The sequence below is a fragment of the Meriones unguiculatus genome, chromosome 11, assembly GCF_030254825.1.
Source record: "Meriones unguiculatus strain TT.TT164.6M chromosome 11, Bangor_MerUng_6.1, whole genome shotgun sequence".
NCBI classification, from domain to species: Eukaryota; Metazoa; Chordata; class Mammalia; order Rodentia; family Muridae; genus Meriones; species Meriones unguiculatus.
Genome location: NC_083359.1, coordinates 16,542,870 through 16,565,512, shown reverse-complemented (window position 1 = coordinate 16,565,512; position 22,643 = coordinate 16,542,870). Strand labels below are relative to the sequence as shown.

The following is a 22,643-nucleotide window of genomic DNA, read 5'->3' as shown; positions in this document are numbered from 1 at the left end:
CAACATTTTAATTTTACAGTGTTTTTTAAATGAAAGTTCTATAAATGTCATTTCAATGACAAGTTTCAAGAAAGAAAGCTAATACTAGGCATTTGCTTTTTATTTCTTCTATGAAATTTATTAAAAGTTAGAAAGAGTCTGGCATGGTAGTCTGTGAGTCTACATAGTGAGTTTCAGGCCAATCAGCATTGCACAGTGAGAGAGAGAGACACACGCACACACCTGTCTCAAAAAATACATACATTCATTCATATGCACATATAAGTATACACACACTCTTACATGCCTATATGTATCCAGAGAGAGAGAGAGCTGGAGAAGTGGCTTAGTAGTTAAGAGAAGTTGTTGCTCTTCCAGAGGACCTGGTTTTGTTTTCCAATACCCACATGGAAGCCCCCAACTATGTGTAAGTCCACTTCCAGGGTATCTAATGCCCTCTTCTGGTCTCCACAGGCACTGCATATGGTATGCAAACAAGCAGGCAGCTAAAACACACATCAAACAGGTAGGCAGGTAGGTAAATAGGTATGTAAATAGGAAGAAAGAAAGAAAGAAAGAAAGAAAGAAAGAAAGAAAGGAAGGAAGGAAGGAAGGAAGGAAGGAAGGAAGGAAGGAAGGAAGGAAGGAAGGAAGGAAGGAAGGAAGGAAGGAAGGAAGGAAGGAAGGGAGAAAGAGAGAGAAAGATAAAAGTAAAAAGACATTTTCATGGAAATAATAAGAATCCTCTCTTCTTAACACACTCATAATTAAACAATTTTTTTGTATTGAGGTTTTTGGGTTTGTTTGTTTGTTTGTTTTTATTAAAAATATCACAGACATCTCCCTGGCCTCTTGATCTATCTTGAGAGTCAGAGCCATTCTTGCTCAGTTTCCTGTGTTCAACAATTATATCAAGTCCTGTTCAAAATTACCAGCAAGTTGTACTACACTTTACAGTCTGGCCATTCTCTCTAGACCCACCTCTCTCCTATATCATATGTACCACATGCTCCAGCCCACACATGTAATGGACAGGAGAGATTTGAGCATCACTACCTCCGCCTGAGCACATGCTTCCACTAGGGCCACACAGCAGCCAGCACCATCCCATCTCTGGCCGTCCACATCTGGCCAAAGCCTGCTTGTTCTTCAGAGTTCAGCACAAACACCCCAGTTTAAAAGAACCTTGTCTGTTATGACTTGGATGCAAAAATGTCTCTCACAGGCTCAGGTTTTGAACACTCAGTTCCCAACCGTTAGCACTATTTTGAACGTCATGGATCTTTTAAGATGTTAGACCTGACTGGCAGAAGCAGGTGCCTGGGGTCTTTGAAGGTCACAGACACCTCTTGTTCAGGTCTAGCCTCTCTGCTTTCTGTCTGTTACCATGTGAACAAGCTGCTGTCTCTCTCACTCCCCCTGCCACCGAACAGAGCCGCTGTGTTTTGCCTCCCTGTCATGAGGAACTCAATCCCTCTGAAACCACGAGCCAGGAGATACTGTTCTTCCTTTAATTGTTCCTCTTGGGTATTTTGGTCACAACAATGAAAAGAAACATAATAATGAAATACAGCTCAAGCACCGCCAAGCCTAGGGTATATGATGTATCAGAAAGAAATGAAGCCAACCCACACAGAACAGCCTTAAATTCAAGGTCATTATTGGGTTTTCCTTCTTTGCATGCATGAAAAAAACAAATGATCCTCAGGTAGGTGCAGGCCCTCAAAGACATGGCCTCTTCCTGTCTTTCCACTTCTCTCTATTCTTAGTATGTTGGGTTTTCACCCTTGGTGACAAGGTGGCTGCAATAGCTCTCAAAACTGTTCACATTCAAGGAAGGAAGAGGAGAGGAGATGGAGGTAGCTGTAGCTGAGTTTTTTATTAGGGAAGCAAATTTTTCTCTCTTTCTGAGTAACCAAGTATGGATCTCATAGCTATCCTCTAGCTGCAAAGCAGAGCTGAGAAATCAGAGAACAGGATTGTCATGGTATGTTTTCTGGACCCAAATTAAGTCAGGGTTCTATCATCATGGGGAAAGTGAGGAATAGATATCAAAGAAGCACCTGGTAGGATTCTCCCTAAACTCATCTCCATAGTGGTTATGCCAAACGCTAGCATCTCTCATTGAATTGTAGGTTCCATGTGGGTAAGAGCTACTTGTTTTTCTTTGTGTATATGATGCTTAACATAGAACCTGACATGCTGTAGGTGCTCAATGAATATTGATTACCTACAGCTACACCTGAATATGTAAGTGTACTTTAACATACACATTTTGATATAATTTTTAAAGTATGTGTAACAACAGTGTTTAGCCTCGCTCACTCTTTTAATAAGCATCTCTCCTCAACAAAAATCACCTAATTTGGTCCCCATTAGGAGGACATGATTTCTTAGAGATTGTGCCACTCCAGTGTTTAGCCCCATTTCAGGTATAAAATTCTCAGATAACTGCCTGGGAGTCTTCCTGCTGGAGCCCAACATGACAGAAATCTTATGAGACACTGCCAGACCATCCCTTGATCATTTCTTGTACCCACGCTACCTTGCAAACCCACTTTGTCTGAGGATCCTGGGCTCTGCCTCTTAGAAGACAACAGCGAGAGCTCTAGATCAGATCCCTCTGTGCCCCATTAATAGACTTGACACAAGTTCACGGCATGGGCTGGGGCTGTAGCTCAACTGGTAGAGTGCTTGCCTGGCATACACAGAACCCTGGGTTCTATCCCCAGTGCCCTTAAACCAGGTGTGGTGATGTGCACCTGCCATCTCAGTACTGAGGAGATGGAGAAAGAAAGGGGTGGGAGGTTCCTATGTCCTAGAGCATGCGCAGTTATGTAGTGACTAAGGCCAGCCTGAGCTACATGAGATCATATCTCAAAAAACAAAAATGTCCACAGTAGAACATTGCATTAATTAATCCCCTTGGCATTCTTTGTAAAATTACACTGTCTCTAGGCAGCCATCTAAGCCAGACACTGAGGAGCCTCACAACAGCCTCCCTCTGTATTGTATCTTGCCATTGTGCCTCTGATCCTTTCTGAACTGCTCACCCATCTCGTGTCAACCTCTGCCCTACGTGTAGACTATTGTCTTGTCTCCAATGAATGGGACATATGCTCCCATTCTTGATTCTCCCCCAAGACACCTTCCAGTTTCTCCTGGGGATCTCTTTCTACAGTGCATGTGTGCCATTGCTTTCTTTTGAAATGTCCAGCCCTTTCCTCTTGTTCTTGGAATAAAGTTTGACCATCTCCACCACTGGCCTGTTTCTGCCTTCAGCCTCTACCACACTTGACTTCATTATGTAATAACAAGAAGCCACTGAGCTGCCCCTTTGGACATCCTGCTTCTTCTCTGCTCCGTGTTTTGTTCTTGATGACTGTGCCCATGGCACCCTCCTCCACCCACTTTCCCCCTTTGCTTCTCCACTATTTATTTGTTTGTTTGTTTATTCATTTATTTATTTAAGGTGGGTCTCAAGAATCCCAAGCTGAACTTGAACTTGATATATAACCAAGGGTGACTTTGAACTTCTGGTCTTCCTACCTCTACTTCCTGAATGCTGGTGATTTGCCCCCACACATCCACCTTTCCATTTATACAAGGAAGGAAAACCCAATAGACTTCGAGTCTGGCCTAGGGTTTTAGAGCAGGTTAGGGGTTCAAAGCCATACATTATACACCATAGGGATCACTCCACCAACTAACAGCTATACCCAGCTTCAACTGTTGCTCATTTTTTTAACACTCACCTGATTATGAAATCTTCCCTGATTTTACCTCACTCTTACTACCGAAACTTAGGACTGTGTGTGCTCTTCATTCTGTGCAAATCATGTTAAAAATTGTTCAGCATCCTTCAGTCTGTTCTGTAAATACCTAATGTACACCATTTATGATGTAGATATTTAAGACTCCTTGTATTCGCTTATGTTTTTGGTTGTGAGCCTAGCCTTAATGGCTGAGACATCTCTCCAGCCTGACTCCTTGTATTCTAAGTGCCTAGCAGAACAAGCAAGCTATTCATGTCTGTCAAGTTACCGGATGAATGAATGAATGAATGGCAAGAGAAAAGGGTGGCTTTTATACATATCAAATGGGCTAAAATGAATATAATTTTGACTTAGTATGGTGCTCTTAAGTCAAAATGCCTATTCCTCCATGTCTGTTCACTCTTAACCATGTATGCTTATCAACACTGTGTTTTTCCTGCTAAAGATATATTCTGCATTTGGTTTTTAGGTTAAAGCCATTTACATCCATTGTGACATGTTCTCAGTTCAAAATGGTTTGCTGACACCAACACTAAAGGCTAAGAGACCTGAGCTCAGAGAGTACTTCAAAAAACAAATAGAAGAGCTCTACTCAATCTCCATGTGACGCTCAAGGAGGGTTCTTCTCAGTCTAATGAACTTTGCAGCAATATTATAGTCACTCTTGAAAGAAAGGAATCAGAACGGCACCGCTGACAAGGAACAAGCACCTGACTTCGCGACTGAGCCTTTCCTGACCTGACAAGTCTCTAACGATATTCTCTCTACCATCACCAAGTACACTTTATTTTTATTAAATGATATTGTAGAAAGCTGCTAAAAAAATCTCAAATGGCAATGTAAAAACAAATCAAGACACTTTCTCAAGAACTGTGTACCACTAAAAGTAATATATTCTCAATGTTCACAGAATTCCATTAAACGTAAAGGAAAAAAATAACTGATATATTGTACTTAATTATTTGTGGAATAATAACCAGATACAGTGAAAGTCTAGGCAATGTGGACTACCTCATTAAACAACTGATTGTCAAAGGTCACGGCAGGATCAGACTTACAGTGTAAAGCAACATGGAGGAAATCATGCCAAAACAAAACATGCTAGTTCACATGTGACCTGACCCCACCCTCTAACATGAGCATCCTTGATGATACAAGAGCCTTCTCACTGGTTTTCACTTTTATTCATGAAAAGTGGAAATGCAGATGTTCTTAAAACAAACATATTTGTTTAATAACTCCCACCAGTCTATCAGTACATTTTCTCATTTATCAAGCTCACTGAACTATTCACAATCTATGCACAGAACTGTAGGTAGGAGTTGCTTGGATTTACGGACTTCTTACCAAGCTTAAACGATGTCTGTTGACTGCATCAAATGGACTCTTGGCAAACACTTAGGGGAAGATGCTCAGTGATTTCTCAGGGTTGGCAACAATTCATGTACTTATGTTCCTGCTAGAGTCTTTCCGTTTTCCACTTTCGATATGTCTATGCCAAGTCTGGGGGACCAAATATGGCCAAAATTCTGAAGAAATTTGCTTTCTTCTCATATGACTATCAAAGCCAATGTGAGAAGGAATAGCTGCTATTTCCAAATAAAATAACTCTCCAATGGCATGTATGGAAGCACCTCTTCAAATTTTCCCTAGAAAATTGTGTGAGTCCAACGTAGAGGAATCCATGCTAACAGTATAATTTCATTCTTAGAATTTCTAGATGCTCCTAATTGACCACAAAACCTTAATTGTATCATTTGTTTGGAAGCATCCTGAATCCGGGTGCCAAGATTCTGAAGTCACAAATGGCCTCGATCCCACGGACAGCGCAGTTCAGGTCAGCACTATAACATGCGCACTTGAGGAGGGCAAGGCTCCTTAGGGAAGTGTCTCTTCTGTGGGAACAGGACTCTGAAAGTACATGGAGAAATCATGCAGTCCACGTGATCTTTCCAAATACATCTCTGGTCAGTGTGGCAGGACAAGAGCTGTTCAGCCCTGGATGGTCCCAACTTGCGTGTCAGTGAATGTTCAGTTAGAACCTGCATCAGCATGCAGGCCCGTGGGTGGTCCCAACCTGTATGTGAGTGAACGCTCTTTGTAAGAACTTGTATCACTGTGCAGGCCTGTTGGACGCTCTGCATCACTGACTGCGCACGCATTTCAGTCATGCTGAGTGATGACCTCAGCTTCGATTGATGTTGTTATTCAGGTAGCTCTGTTTTAGTTGGTTTCGTTTTAAGCACATTCCTTGGGCATCATCTCTTTGAAGACTCACTGTTGCACCTATAAATCTGACTCTGACTAAATGAGTAATCCTTTGCACGTAAATTTCTTTCACAGCGTGGAGAAGCAAAACCAGGGCCTCGCACATGCTAGACGAGTGCTACACGGCTGATCTCCACTCCCAGCCCTGTCTGTCTTAGATTTTTTAGTACATTTCTGGCTAGACAGATAACACATTCGAGATCACCTTGAAAATCAACCTGAAGATCACTGGGTCTCTAGATATTCAACCAACTAAAATTGAAGATCATTACCTGATTTAGATACCCATTTTACTTTAAGAGCAAGGGTTTTACATTTCAGGTTTTAAAAGCTGGTTTCCATTGTCCTTCCACTTGACTAAAACCTCATAGTTGACTTTGACTCCAACAGAATTTTGAGCAACGCAATTTAAGCAAATGACTTTTAAAAATTATCCTTATTCTATTTATTTCTCACTGTATTTAGAAGTAATTATTAATTATAGACAATTTGTTTATTTTTGTTTCTCAAAAAATTTTGTGGTTCTGTTGAACTTCCCAGTCTGCGTGGAAACCATTACACTTCATGGGAGAATGCAAATGTGCTTAGAAAGTAAACAGTGGGCCTTAAATGCATCTCATGCCCTCTTTCTCCTCTGTGGAGCACTACTTAATTTTGTAACAAGAAAGAAATGAAACAGCATGTATCAGTGAAAAAAAAATCCCTCTTGCTTCAGATTTCCCAATCTTATCTCAGGGGATAAAAATAATAATAATAATAAGTTTGTGTTTCTCTTTAACCAACATAGGAAAAAGGTTAAGTACTTAAGACTGTCATGATCCAAGTGGCATCATATATTGTTTAAAGCCTAAAAGCCACGGAGACTTGGTTGCTCAATCATAAATATGTTCTCAAATGTTTGGCATCTTTAGCTATTTGTCACTCAAATGTGTTACTAATTCTCACATTTTTTTACAAATCAATCCTGATGGAGTAAATGCTGTAAGACAGATCTATACATTTCCCCCACTTGCCATGAAGCGTGTCCTTATACATGATAGTGAGGCTTGTTCTTCAGATGGCAGAGAAGATGGGCCAGATGTAGGATTCAGGCTTAGGTCCATGTATTAAGATCTCAAACTCAGAGGTCCAGGGAGTAGCTATATGCTGTCTCTTCACAAACCTGAAGTGGGGAGGGCAAAAAATCTCCACTGAGAGTTTTATAATCAGATAAATTTGAAATCCCACTTAGAATTTGATTGTGTTGCTCTTGAAAAAAAAAAAAAACAACAATGATCATTATTTTTTTCTGCCATAATAAATTAATCATTCTTTGTTTTTTACATGTATGAAGCACAAGTGTGATACAGTTATTTAAAATACAAAATACTAGAAAATGAATGTAAAGAATGGGGGATTATATTTTTGCATGAAAATAGACTACTTAAAAATTTGCTTAATACCTCAGGACAAAAGAATGAACAATTGTATGTAAATTTGGTAAATTACAAGTTGGCTGTATCTTCTTGATAGTTTTTATTTTAAGAATGCACTACAATGAGGAAAAAAAAAAAAGGATCCTGAAAGTCTTAGGTTCTCTCTTAAGTATGCTGCATAACCTTGCCTGTGAATCTACAAATAATCCCATGAGAATGAGATCAGCACCCATCTGAGGACCAGTCCCGAGTGAGCACCTCATTGAGAACACGGTAATGGTTGTCCTGTGGAGGTGATGCATCCTTGAAAATGTAAGCAAGCATTTCTAAACCTAGCCCCGAACACCAAGGGTTTTCACGAGGTCATAATGCCATGTACGAATTCTCCTGACTGCTCATTTTACTTTTCCTTGTTAAATCATTGCAATGATTGCATGGGGAGGGGGAAATGGCTATTTTTGAAGAATTGATTCTACTTTCAATTTTTGAAAATCGAGGAATCAAACTATTACTTTTTAAATATGCATAAATGTATCTTAACTGTAATTATATTTTCATTTGCTTTGTTATAACAGCATGAACATCAAATACAAAATGCACTTAATGAAAACTTTTGTAAAAAAATAAAGGTATTTTTATTTCTCAAAATTGTTTATAATTTCTTTCTACTTCATGCATTTGCATTGATGTAACTCCCTCATGGGGATGCGTTTAATAATCCTCAATCATGGTTCATATGGTGAAGGATGAAGCCTTAGCATCAGCATATCAAGACTACATCCCCTGTAATGGTTCCCAGACTTTAAGTAGTTAGACGGGATTGAATGTTCACAACTTAAGCGCACCCAGAGGCTTACCTTTGTGCAGTCCTTTACTGGAACCCCTTCTGTCATCAAATACGCCCTGGGTTTATATAAAGAACAAATAACTGTTCAAATTTTCCATCATGCTGATGGCCTTTAGCATTTCCGCAATGCCTTCTAATCAACTAATAGCTGTTGGGCCAGGCCATATCAAGTTCCTACAACCAAAATCAGAGGAGGCTAATAGCCCAAAATGACCTGTCTTCTGTATGACTGAGACTGGGCCAGATCCTTAGGCCGTTAAGAGAGTGCAGGTAGCTTATCTCTAGAGCCCATCTTCTTGGAAGAAATGACACTGGTCCTGAGTTGACTTTCAATGTGTTTTTGCTTCCTCGTGCACCAGGGAATATATTACACCAGGTAAACTTTTTTCCCCCCAAACTATACATTGGGAATAAAACAACCACCTGTCTTTAGATTCCCTGATGTCCGATCCAATTTGACAAAGTCACTCTACCCCTTTTTCATTCTTTTTTTTAAAAAATAACCTTTTTATTGCTTCTCTGTGACTTTCACATCATTTTGCCCCATCACACGCACTCCCTAGCCCTTATGTCTGTTATCAGTTTTGTTTTCACAAAAGTCCCACGAAGCAGTAAGAGGAGCCAGGAGACTCGCTGTATGAGTGAGAAACTGCCTGTTTGCATATTATGGGTATGACTCAATAAAGAATATTGGACTGTGCTTATTGCTCAGAGCAGTGAGAACCCTGGCTGAAGGACACTTTGTTATTTACCGTGTTTCCAGGACACAGTGCCTAAGATGCTCAGCCAACACTAAGTCAGTGACTCGAGTCTCAGGACAAGAGACGACTCAGTCGATAAAGTGATTTCCACATGAGCATGAGGACCCCGTATCTACTTTTAAAAGCTCACATGGTTATCTCCATGCATGGTCCTTGTTTGGAGTATCAGTCTCAGAAAAGACCCCTGTGCCAGATTTTTTTGGTTTTGTTGCTCTCCTTGTGGAGCTCCTGTCCTCTCCAGGTCTTTCATCTCCCCCTTCTTTCATAAGATTCCCTGCACTCTGCCCAACGTTTGACTGAGTCTCAGCATCTACTTTGATCCTAGTAATGGAAACAGGGACTGTCTCTGACATGAACCCACGGGCTGGCGCTTTGATTACCTCCCCCTGAGAGAGGAGCAGCCTTACCAAGCCACAGTGGAGGACAGTGCAGCCAGTCCTGATGAGACCTGATAGACTAGGGTCAGATGGAAGGGGAGGAGGACCTCCCCAATCAGTGGACTGGGGGAGGGGCATAGAAGGAGAAAAGGGAGGGAGCAATGGGGTTGGGAGGGGAGAAGGGAAGGAGCTACAGGTGGGATATAAAGTGAATAAACTGTAATTAATTAAAAAACAAAAACGAAAAAACAAAAAATCCTCACACGGAGCTGGTGTGGTGCTGCTGGCCTTTAATCTCAGCATTTAGGGAGGCAGAAGCAGGCGGATCGTTGTGAGTTCGAGGCCAGCTTGGACTACAAAATAAATCCAGGACAGCCAAGGCTACACAAAGAAACCTGAGGAAGAAAACAACAAAAACAAACAACAACAACAACACACAAAAAAAAAAAACATTGAAGTGTGCATCTGTAAGCATCATGCTGGAGAGGCAGAGACAAGAAGCCTGGAGCGCGCCAGCCAGGTAATCTAGCTCCATCAGTGAGCTCCGAGTTCACTAACAGACTGCATCTCGAAACAAAACAGACAGAAACAGCTGGAGGTCAAGAAAGTCCAGTGATGTTGGGCGCTGGCCTCCACACGTACACATGCATAACTCGTTTGCATACACACTCGCACAATGTTGGTGTCACAGAAAAACCTTCGCTCTCTTCCTAACACACAGTGCCGTCAAATGCTGCTTTCTTTCTTCTTCTTTTTTTTTTTTTCCTAGAATAAAAAGATGATTGCCGCCTGCTCAATATTTTTATCGGGTGGAGGCATCTCTAAGAAATCTGCTCGTTGTCTTGCTGCGCTGAGGGAGCTAACCTCCCATCTTCACTTCCTGAGCTCAGAAACCTAAAACTCCACTGCTAGGGCCTCGTGCAGCACTCGGGACAGCAAGGGGTGACAGGTGTGTTGGGTCTTCCCGACTAAAAGCAATGACCTGCTGAAGGCAGGTGTGTGTGCGAGCGTGTGTGTGTGTGTGTGTGTGTGTGTGTGTGTGTGTGTGTGATCTTGGGTTCAGCAATCCAGAGGAAAGTCACATAGCCGAGGCCCCACTTGTCCGCAATGGGGCGTGGCCAAAGCAGGCCACCATCTTCCCAGAAGCCCTCGCGCCTATAAAAAGAGGGACTGAGGGCGCCACAGCAGGCGTCGGTCTGTGAGTGGCCGGTTCCTCAGGAGGGCGATGGATAAGATGGGGCATGCAGGGCCCTCGGGCTGTGGTGGGATGCTCATGTGGCCTCAACGGGTGTATAGCCGTAAGAAGAGGGCTGGCGAGAGGCTTAACCTCACCCCGAAGCCTGACCTAGCCCTCCCCGCGAAGACAGAGGCCCTGCCAGGTCGACGCTCAGCAGGTCTGGGTGGCGGGTGGGCCTCGACAGGGGCTGAAGCGGGGGGTGTGGGGGGACACGAGTAGGCCCTCTGAAACCTGGCACCCTCTCACAGGTCTGAAGGGAAAGGGCAAAGAGCAGGGATTGCGGAAGATTACAGAGAAAGAGGAATGGAACAGGCCCAGAGCTAGCAGCCTGCAGCTGCCAAGGTGGGTAAGCCCAGGGCAACAACTTTGAGCAACTTGGCTTTCTCAGCAAGTTTTAAGTTTTGTTTCTCCTTAGTAGCCTCTCATTCGAGGTATCAAAGGAGAAAATGAAGCACAAACCCAGAAATTGGGGGACGCACACACATTTATTCTAGTATATGTCTTTTTCTCACGTATCTGTGTGTCATGTTATATATACATATACAGATAATGCATACGTGTTTGTGTGTGTGTGTGTGTGTGTGTGTGTATTTATGAATCACAGAATCTCATGTAGCCCAGGCTGGCCCCAAATTCCCTATGCAGTGGAGGCTGACATTAATAGATTTTCATGCCTTCACCTCCAAATCTGGGATTACAGACTTGTGCTAATATGCTAGGATTTAAGGCACTCTACCAACTGAGCTAGTCCTCAGCCAGACAGATTCATTTTATTAGTGAAAGGCTTACCAAGTTAACTAAAAATGAGGCAGCACCTCTAAGGAAGCGTTTGTAGTAGTATCATTCGGCTTTTGATGCAAATCTTGAAGTCACTTCTCCAAGATTCCCTTAAGGTAACTTTCAAATTTTTCAAGACAGGGTTTCTCTGTGTGGCCCTGACTGTCCTGGAATTCACTCTGTAGACCAGGCTGGCCTCGAACTCATAGAGATCTGCCTGCCTCTGTCTCCCGAGTGCTGAGATTAAAGGTGTGTGCCACCACTCCTGGCAAACTTTCAGATTGTAAGCTACAAAAAAGACACAGTCAAATCCAGATGGTGTAAACTGAATTGTTTTGTTTGTTTGCAGGCGGGTAAGCGTTACCAGAGGGGAAAGCCTGCAAGAAAACAGCCCTGGCAAAGAGACACCAGACGAAAAGATAACCCCACTGAGTGTATGTATGTTTCTCCTACGCTTCTTACATACACTTAGGGTAGAGACAGGCAGTGGCTATGCACCTCCAGATAAAAGAATAAAGTTCTCTTTGTTAATGGCTACCAAATCGTTTCTAGTATTCTTATTGCATTAGCATGTGTGTATGGGGTGTGTGTGTGTGTGTCTTTACCTAGGGAGCCCTTGAGTTTCTTATTCAAGTAAAAAGGTTCATAATTACACATTTCCATCTTTTTCACATCTTTTAGTTAGTGTTGAGGAAATGTTACAGGTTAATGTTCTGTTTGGCGGTTTCAAAATCTTAATATTTTGATGCCGCTTTCCCATTTTCCAATTGACTTTGCCCATTAGCAACTAGAAACATGATTGATCACTAAGGGTCCTATATGCTACAGAGCATTCTAGTAATTCTCTTATTGGAATCTGTAACTTTTGAGACAGGCTCTCTCTGGCTAGTCTTAAACTCAGAATTCTTCTGTCTCAGCCTACCAATTCTGTGTTTAGGAAATGGCAGGTTCATGTACATTGTTAAAAAGATTTTTACATTATGTTTTAATAGTATATGGTGAAGTATTCTGTATAGATGAAATGAACATTCAAAATAGTATATAAAATTTGTTTCAAATTGCTGTATTTCTTTCTGCTGCCTTTTCCCTGTACTTTAAAAACATTTTACAACTTAAATATTACATTGTTGTTAAAGTCTTTAAAGCGTTTATATTTTAGTGTCTTCATAGTAGTTTATCTAACATCTACCAAAGTACATATGACTATTTTCTGGAGATTGAGAGACTGAGTTGCCAAGGTTTTTTACTTTTGTAGGCATCGATAGACATACTTCTACAGAATTGTGTGTGCATCACAGATTTGTACTCTATAAGATAAATACTTTGCAGTAGGCCAACGGGTAGATGTGCTTGGCATTCCGTGATTCCTGTTGGCAAATTGGCACACTCTTACTCAAAATGATGGTAGATGAAAAGCAGCGTGGTATTTTATTTCCCATTTCTTTGAGCACTAATGAAGCCAGTACTTTTTTCTCAGTATTGCCCATTTGTATTTCTTCTGTTTTGAAATATCTGTTCATTATATATTGAAGATAGTTTTACACACATAGCAAATGTTTGCATTGACTTGTGAGTCTTTAATGGTATTATTTTGGATGTATTTTTCTCTCTCTCTCTTTTTTTAAGGTGGGAAAAAGCCCTTTCTTCCTTTCTTCTTTCCTTCCTTCCTTCCTTTTTTTCCTTCCTTCCTTCCTAGGTGATCAGGAAAATATTCACCTTTAGCTCTGTAGTGATATTACACAACTTTAATCCCAGCACTAGGAAGGCAGGGGCAGGTGGATCTCTTTGGGTTCAAGGCCAGCCTGATCTACAAACTGAATTCCAGGACATTATTTTTAGATTTAATATCAAATAGCAGATTATCTGTAATCAATATTCAGAAATAATCTATCTATAAAATTAACATACAAAGTTGACATTCATTTTTCAAACCAAATTAAATATTAAAAAATCAAAATATCTAATAATTTGTACTGTATCTTTAATTCTTATTCTACATAGGAGTCAGTGACTAATGACTACAAGACTGACAGTTGTTCATCAAGTAGTGAACTGGTTTCAGGTAAGACTAACAGATAACATCCTTTTGTCTCTCCTTCAAACATGTGCACTCATTTGTATCTCTTGACTTCTCATTTCAGTAGAAGAGAAGCTGTCTTTCTTCTAGTCTGACATGAACCCTTCTAAGTGTGCTCTAGACCTCTTTCTCAGTGTCTCAATGTTCACACCAGTCAATGTGAATTATAGTTGTGACGTTATAAAAGAGAATGACTTGAATGTAATTAATTATGCTTAGCTAGAAATATTAGGCAATGCTCCCATGTAAGGATGGCAGCCAAATTGAGATCTGAAGGTGAGTAAAAATCAGCTTTGCAAAAAGATAGTAAAGAGAAATCCATGCAGAGGAAACAGATGTGCAAAGATCTTACTGCAGGTCTTGCTGGTAGCCGGTGCTGGAGGAGGCATGGAAGGAAAGACTGGCTTTCTCGGTAGTCTCAGTCCAGGTAAAGACGTGTCTGAGTCCTTAACCAGCACTGATTTCCACACAGTGTATAGCTCTTCCATTTATAATGCTGTTTTTGCTGTCTTTCCCCCAGATCTCTTTTATACTTTTTATTTTAAGGAAATGTCTCACTAAGTTGCCCAGGCTGGCCTTAAATTCATTCTACAGCACAGATAGATTTCCCTGCCTCAGTCTTCTGAGTAGTTAGGGCTACATGCCTACCTTAAAGTTAGTTTCTCAGCGCATGGTATAAATATTAAGTTTTTTTTTTAATTTATATTTATATGTCTGTAATGTATTATATTTATGTGTCTGCATGTATGTATATGTACCACCTGTATGCCTGGTGCCCAAAGAGGCCGGGAGAATGCCTTAGATTCCCTGGAAATGGAGAAATGGAATTACAGATGTTTTTTTAGGTTGCTATACAGGTGCTAGGAACTAAATCCAGGTTCTCTGCAAGAAAAACAAGTGTTTTAAACTGCTGATCCACCTCTTCAGTTCAATTTTTTTCCTTTGGGTTTTGTTATTGGAGATGAAGGGTTTGTGACAGGGATTGAACCTAGGCTTTTGTGTATTCTACAAAGTCACATACCCAAACACACTCAAACTGCGTTTAGAGTGATTCTAACGCAATTTGTTTAAAAGGCAATCTTCTCTTCATTAAATTGCTTACATGTCTTTATAAAGCTGGTTTTGCACATATGTGTGAGCTTATTTCTGGGATGTCTGTTCAGTCTTTTGCCTGTGTTTTTCATTCTGTGTTTTGTTTTGTTTTTGTTTTTGTTTTTTGTCTGTGATTGTTTTTTAGATGGAATAACTGGATTCATCCTTTTTTTCTTCTTACCTAGTAAATTGCTTATATATAGAATTGAGGTTTTTGGGCTAGGATTGCAGCTGAAATGAATACGGAGTAGGCCATAAAAGTAAAACTTGGGGAAACAGTCAAAAAGGATTATAATGCATTTATTAATATCAAAGCATCTATTTGTCTAAGATTCAAATCCAAATTATTGATGATACTATGACTGCAATTGTGTGTGAAGTCGGTGTTCCATTCTTGTAATAGCTACATGTGCACATCTACAGATGTACGTTATTGGGATTTCAATTCTGTTCCCTATTCAGTTCAACATTCTTTTGTTTCACTTTGCTTTACAGGACTAACTCTGGAGCCTGATGCTTCCAGTTGTCTCTTGAGTTATGCAGACACAGAGTCATTCACAAAGAGTACTGATGAGAGTGTTGGTAGCTACCCATCTCCTGAGCTGTTCAGAGGAGCAGACTGTTTGGGTGAGAATATAATTTCCTTCTTCACTGGATCTACTGTAAAACTGTCTCTTTGTCTATAAGCCTTTCAGAGAATGCATTTTCACACAGTGAAGGGGTATCAGTTCTCGAAACATATATGCAGTCTTGGTGCACTTCTGTTTGTTTTCTTTTACTTCCTGTAGTTTTTCTACTTTTCGGTTCATAGGAGATGTTAAATAGGCCAAGTCCCTGCTTGAATTTTCTTCACAGTTATTTACATTTTTACTTATTACAAATGGAGCCTTTGGTTGATGGTGGAAGACATCATAGGCTTCTCTCTACAGCTTCCGGCAACAACAGGAGGTACCTTTTTCTTTTCAATAACAAACTCATAAAGACATAGGGAATTGAAAAGAAGAAAGCATGAACCCTAAGCCAGGCACAAAAAGACAAGTATATTTTCTCTCATATGTTGAAACAAAATATTAAAGTGACTTGAAAGAATAAGAGAAGACTCTAGAGCAAGGGAGGCCTAGTGAAGGAGGGAGAGAGGGAAGGGAAAATAGCTAGAAGGGAGGGAAGCATGATGGCAGCTCAGCACATGCAAGTATGAACGTGTCACAGTGAGACCATTAGTTTGTACAGTTACACATACATTGATATAATTTTTAAATGGAATATCTGGTGACTGTTTCTTGTTACTCAGAGGGAACCTCTTTAGAGACAGGACCTTGCTGTGTAGCCGAGGCTGGCCTTAAACTGAACTTGAATTCGCCTGTCTCGACATTCCAGATGCTGGGATTCTCTGAAGACTTGCCTTTTGGGATGTTTTCAGTCAGAGAGATTATAGATTAGATGACTTAGGATCTGTTAATAACAGATGCAGTGAAATTTTGATATGTTCATCTAAATTACTCATTCCTCTGTGGTAGTCTTCTATTCTTTGGCTTTGGATGAGCTGTGTGTCTTGCTGTGGAAAACAGGTTATCAGTGAACAAACATAAGGAAGGATTGGAAATATGATTAATTTTGCTTTTATAATCATGAAAACATATATCCTGATTAACTTCTGTTAGTGCTCTGGGACCCAAGAATGATAGGTAAAAATAAAATCAACTGTAGGTAACTTGAAAACTACACAGAGTTGTTTCCATTTTCAGATCTGTCCTCTAGAGGAGAACTACCCAATCTAACCATTACACATAATAGAAAGTACATATGACAAACTTATAATTGATGTCATGTTCAATGGAAGAAAAAAACTTACATGTCCACTAAATGTGACAGTGTCCACTTTCTTCACTCCTATTTAATATATTGCTTGAAGTCCTAGCTAGAGAAGTAAACAAGAAAATTAAATAAATGGGATATGACTAGAAAAGGAAGAAATCCAATTATCCTCATTTGCAGATGATATGGTTCCATAGGTAAAATTTCTGCTAGAAAATTCTTAGAGCTGATAAACATTTTCAGTAAAGTGTCCGGATACAAAATTAACATTAAAAATACCTCAGTTATCTCGCTATATACCAAAGACAAACATACTGAGAAAGAAATCCAGGAAGAAATCCCATTCCCACTATCTGTCCTAAAAATAAAGTGCCTTGGAATAAACCTAACCAAGAAAATGAAAGACCTTTACAATGAAAACATTAATACACTGAAAAAAGAAACTAAGGAAGTCACCAGAAGGTAAGACCTCTCATGTCCATGGATTGGAAGAATTAATATTTTTTAAATGTTCATCTTATCAAAAGCAGTATGAAGATTCATTGCAACACCAATCAAAATTCCAATTCCATTATTCCCAGAAATAGAAAAGATAATTGCGTGTTTATGTGTGTGCACGTATGTGTGTGTGTGTGTGTGTGTGTGTGTGTGTGTGTGATTGTTTCCTCAGCCACTCTGCATCTTATCTTTTTAGACAGGGTATCACACTAAGCTGGAGATCACCAGTTTATTAGGCTGGCTGGCCAGCAAGCACCAGGGATCTTCCTGTTTCTACCTCCACAGCACTGGAATTGGAGGTACCATGTTGCCATGCCCAGCTTTTTATGTGGAAGCTGGGATCAAAATCAGGTCCTCAGCAAGCACTTTACCAACTAAGCGATCTCCCCAGCCTCAGAACAAAACAATCTTAAAACTGTAGGGAGCACAGAAGACCCCAGATAGTCAAAGCAATCCTGGACAAGGAGATTTAAAGTTTTAAACTACAGAACCATGATAATGAAAACAGCATGATTCTGGCACTTTTAACAGACACATAGACCATAAAACTAGCCAACATAATTTACCCTTTATCAGCCTGATAACACACAAAATCATCACTATTCAACTAGAACCTTTCCTGTCTCATATATACCCACGATAATGTGCTAATATCACAATACAAAACATTTTAACTTTTAGATGTCCCAGTCTTTAAGAACTCAAATATGGGGCAGGAGAGATGGCTCAGACGTTAAGAGCACTGTCTGCTCTTCCAGAGGTCCTGAGTTCAATTCCCAGCAACTACATGGTGGCTCACAACCATCTATAATAAGATCTGGTGCCCTCTTCTGTCATGCAGATATACATGCAAAATAGAGCACTCATATGTAAAATAAAGAAATAAAAAAAAAAAAAGAATTCAAATATGTTAAAGGTTCAGTCTCTTGCCCGTACATAGTATGTATACACTTTTAATCCTAACAGTCAGGAGGCAGAGGTAAATGGATCTTTGTTAGTTTGGGGCCAGCCTGGTGGTGTACATAGCAAGTTTCAGGACAGCCTTAAGAGACACCATGTCAAAATAAAAGTAAAAATAAATTTAAAAAAAATCTCTTTAAAATATCCAGTCTTTTTCAAAAGCTTAGAGCTTCTCTAAAATGTCCACAGGCTCTCTAAACTATTCAAAGTTGCTCAAAAATTCTAAAGTCTCTCTAAAATTTGGAAGTCTAGCGGTGGGCTTCTGTGGAAAAAAAATACATACTTTCTTACTCCAAGAGGGAAGAATCAGGATACAGTCAAAATAAAATCAAAATTTAGCAGTGAGAAAAGTACTTGATATCTGGGTCTTACTCATAATCCTCTGGTCTCCATAGGACCAACAAAGCACACAGTTTGTCTTGCAGCCTCAGGCCAGCTCTACTTCACAGCTTCTCTTGTCCCTGTTTGTCATCCCATGGTACTGGCACCTCCAAAATGCTAAGGTCTCTGCTTAGCCACTTTCTCAACTTGGCTGCAGCTTCACCAGTAGCCTTTCCTGGCTTCTCTTCAGACACTCAGATCCTGCCATGTTCAAGATTAAATAGATGAAATACATAAAAAAAAAAAAAAAAAAAAAAAAACAACCAAAAAACTAAACCATCTGAGGAGATAGAGAAACAGGAAAGCCAAAAGATTGCCATGGCATACCAGAAGAATAAGATTTGTGTGGTACTTTATCATTATGATGTCTACATTGAACATCTAATATGTCTGGAGATAGATTCAGTGGTAAAATGTTCGCCTAGCATGGGAGAGGCCATAGGTTCAATCCACAGTCTCCACACATAAAGAATATCTGATGATGTAATAGTGTGTTGCAACAGTGAATAAGGCACAGGTAGGGACGCAACAAGAATCGCACCATTCATCCATAGCCGAGGTCAAGAAAGCTTAAAGCTGATACCAGGTGATAGCTAAGACTGGCATGAGGCTTAACGAACAGGAGACAACAGAGCATACGAGAGTCAGCGAGTCGTGTGTGCTGCATTCTGCAGCTTAGTGATCTCTGGAGCAAACATCTAGATGGAAGACAAGGAAGCAGGACAATTGGACTAGAGCATAGATTCTTATCTTGATGTTATTGTAACTTATCCTTGTGTTCTGTCATATCCAGACCTTCAGTTACCATAGACTAGAACGGGTAGGACCCCAAGTTTGGGGGCAGAGAGAAGCTTGTCACTTGTAGGCTTTCCACAGTTTTATGCCATTTAAAAATTTTGAAATCACATTTATTTATTTAGCGCACCCGTTGTGCGTGTGTGTCTGTGCATACTGTGGTATATTCTGCGTTTTAGATTGGGAGCATCCCTGGCTGGAAGAGTACACGTCCCACAAGAATTCCACTCTCCTAGAAACCAGTAGAGCGGTAGCTGTAGAGAAGGTGCCACAGTTTGCAAACCTCTCCGCAATTCTGAGTGAGTTTTTACATTCGTTTTTCTCTGCCATTTGGAAAATCCCTCATCTGTGTTGGAAAATGAAAAGCAGGGTTGCTTTCTCTCCTAAGTGATTTCTAAGCTAAACCTATGAGCTGAGGTTGCTTTTAAAATTTTAGTACATATGGGTTTATTTTATTGTTTACATTTTATTTATTTATCGTGTGTTCATGTATGTGTTATATGCATGCTTATGTATGCACAATGTATGAGCATTTGCATGCGCCATAGCACACATGTAGAGTTCGAAGAACAACCTGAAGGAATCCTGAGGACCAAATTCACATTGTTATCCTTGGCAGCAAGCACCTTTACTGAGTGAACCATCCTGCCACCCTAATTTTCAAAATTACAATTATTTAATGCTGGATGTGAGTGCATGTACATATATGTGTGCCAAGACATACTTGTAAAGATCAGAGGACAGCTTTTGGGAGTTGGTTCTTTCCTTCCGCAACATGAATTCTGGGGATTGAACTCAGGTCCTTGTGCATACTTGTGCATACTTTTCTGACTGAGGGTTCTCCCAGCCCAGCTCAGTCTTTTTTGTTAGTGTTGTTTTGTTTGCAGGGCTAGAGATTGAACCTTGGAGTGTGCTTGGCAAACTGCCTGCCACGTATTCATCTCCCTGGCCCACCTAAGTTTTTGAGATAGGCTTTCTCACTGTACCTGGAATTCACTGACTGCTAAATACATAATAAGGCAGTTGGTGGATTTTGTAACCGATCAATCATTGTTTCCTTATATGTAAGATGGGGATAATAAATTGGTGTGTTTGACTGACTTGATTATTGTAAAAATTCTCAAGATAATAGTTTCAAAAGGTATTCAAAAGGTATTCAGATTATAAAGAACTATCTAAATATTTATGTATCCCTCAATGTATCATAATATTTTTGTTATGTTTTACTTTGATATTTTCAAAATACCTTTGCCTAATTTAAGAGACACATATGAAAAACACCATAAAACAGTCAAACATAAAATCAGAAGTTCTGTCACAGAGTATATTGAAGAGAAATATTTATTTTTATCCAGGATAATTTTAGCTTCAGGTGTGCCTTCAATTCATTTCTTTTTCTAATGGATTTTTATTTATTTATTTATTTATTTATTTATTTATCTATCTATTTATTTATTTATCTGCTTTGGTAGGTTCCTCTTCAGAAAACTACGAGAAATGCCATAGAAAAATGTAAGGAACTAAAAATTTTGTTGTGCTTTTCAAAAATCCCTTATTGTAAGAGTTGTATAATAGTGATGACTGCCATTCCACAAACTGAGATGAAATTCATTCATTCAGTGTTTGCTGAGCACTGGAAATCTTCTAATTGCTGGAACATAGTAGGGAGTAAACTCAATTAAAAAGCCGCTGCCCACATCAAGTCCATGCTACATTTTGGAGTGATGGACAACAGGCAAGTAACTACGCTGCCGCAAGCTGTGCTGTAAAGGGTAATAATACCGAGAAAGACAGAACAGGTGGGCTCTAGGGCATTGGGGTTGAGGCTTGCTACTTTAAATAGTGTGCTGGGGAGGTTGCCATTGGAAAGGCATCATTTGAGCAGTTATCTAAAGGAAAGCAGGTGGGCAAAGAGCACGGTCAGGTAGAAGGATTAGCCAGAGAAGGGCTCTGAGGTAAGAGGAAAGTAAAGTTAACAGGATTTGGTGGTGGACGAAGTGGTGGGATGTGAGAGAAAATGGTCAGGGCTGACTCCACAGTTTTGAGTTAATAGCCCATATGTTAAATAACATTTTGTAAAAGTCAGCCGGTATATTTTTATCTCATCGAAGTTACTTCTCCAAAATTGAATCGGGCTTCATTTTCTGGAAACTTGTCAGTCAAGCATTATTAATTCATGTTGGCTATTAACAGACAGCTTCGGACACCCACCGTAAGTGAGCGGAGTGTAGTCATTTCAGGCTTGTTCTTTCCTACTTTGGTTCTCTCTTAGTCTGCCCTTTTCTAAGTCTATAGAATTGATAGTTCAGTTAGTCCTTGCACGACTGCCAAGCAAAATTGCATCTGCTTAATGCAAGCAGATAGAAAGGTGCTTTTTCCCTGTCTAAATTCATACTAAATAAAAGCAGTATAGGAGGGGAAATATTCAACACTTGTGGATTGCAAAGAATTATCTAATTCAATTAAGCTGAATTAGACTTCTAATTTCTTAGACTTTTTTGATAATCTGAAAGGGGGAAAAATCTCTATTCATTGTGAATTGCCAGAAAGTAGCAAAGCTGATTTTAAACCCTGTGTGCGATTCTAACCGTGTGTACTGCTCTATAACACTGAACGTTTCCGTAAGTATACAATGACTACTTAGTTGTATATAGTTTTTAAAAGAGAACAGACTGACCTCTGTTGATCCCTAGGGACAATATTATTATTTGCATAATTATTTTTAAAAAAACACTTACACAAAACTGTTCTAGAGGAATTATTGTAAAGGTGGTTATTATTAAATGATGCTAATATCACTTGATGATGAGGCTCCTCGAAAGAAAGTGATAGATTTGCTGTGAGGAAGACTGGGGAGACATGTATTACTGGAGGAAGCATTTGGTTCCAGGCATGTGTGCTGAACTGAGAGTGTTTGTGAGAGAGGCAGGATCTAAGTTCAAGAGGGTGGCCACAATCTGAACTGTCAAAGGCCTTGAGGGTGGGATTTTTATTGAGTCCCAAAGGTATTAAGAGCCACTGAAAGATTTTCTTTTTATTATTTTTTATTAATTATTTTTACTTTTTCACAATGTATTCATTCTAAATCTCAATTGATGCCCCCTCCCTCAACTCTTCCCAGTCCCACCCTTCCTCCATCTTCCCCCATCCCCTTCCCCTAGTCCACTGAAAAGGGGGGGGGAGGCCTCCTCCTCTGCCATATACCCATAGTGTATCAAGTCTCAGCAGGACTGCCTGGATCCTCTTTTTCCGTGGCCTGGCAAGCCTGCATCACTAGGGGCAAGTAATCAAAAAGCAGGTAACCAAGTTCATGACGGAGACAGCCCCTGCTTCCTGCACTCAGAGATCCACATGGAGACTGGGCTGCCAATTGGCCGTATCTGAGCAGGGAGTCTAGATCCTCTCTATGAATGGTTGTTAGTTGGTGCATCAGTTTCTGCGGGACCCCCTGGCTCAGATCCTTTAGCTTTGTTGATCTTCTTGTGGGGCCCCTGTCTCCTCCATGCCTCTCTAACCCTTACCCCCCTTTTCTTCCACAAGACTCCCTGCACTCTGCCCAAAGTTTGGCCATGAATCTCAGCATCTGCT

General features: G+C 40.2%; 2 protein-coding genes across 5 annotated transcripts in view; both read left to right on the top strand.

The window, feature by feature from the left end:
- The window catches only part of Acsl6 (acyl-CoA synthetase long chain family member 6), a 62,149-nt gene extending 54,205 nt beyond the window's left edge, over positions 1-7,944 (top strand). For all 4 annotated transcript variants that reach the window (XM_060363710.1, XM_021658231.2, XM_021658232.2 and 1 more), the window contains exon 21: positions 4,225-7,944. In XM_060363710.1, the coding sequence (XP_060219693.1) occupies positions 4,225-4,362 (138 nt within the window). In that variant the 3' untranslated portion in view covers positions 4,363-7,944. The remainder of the gene's footprint in view (positions 1-4,224) is intronic.
- Positions 7,945-10,696: 2,752 nt separating this feature from the next.
- Meikin (meiotic kinetochore factor) overlaps positions 10,697-22,643 on the top strand; it is a 42,265-nt gene continuing 30,318 nt past the window's right edge. Inside the window, exons 1-7 of the mRNA XM_021658236.1 lie at positions 10,697-10,802; positions 10,909-11,002; positions 11,787-11,871; positions 13,442-13,499; positions 15,102-15,233; positions 19,235-19,354; positions 20,528-20,567. Coding sequence (XP_021513911.1) covers positions 10,697-10,802; positions 10,909-11,002; positions 11,787-11,871; positions 13,442-13,499; positions 15,102-15,233; positions 19,235-19,354; positions 20,528-20,567 — 635 coding nt within the window. The remainder of the gene's footprint in view (positions 10,803-10,908; positions 11,003-11,786; positions 11,872-13,441; positions 13,500-15,101; positions 15,234-19,234; positions 19,355-20,527; positions 20,568-22,643) is intronic.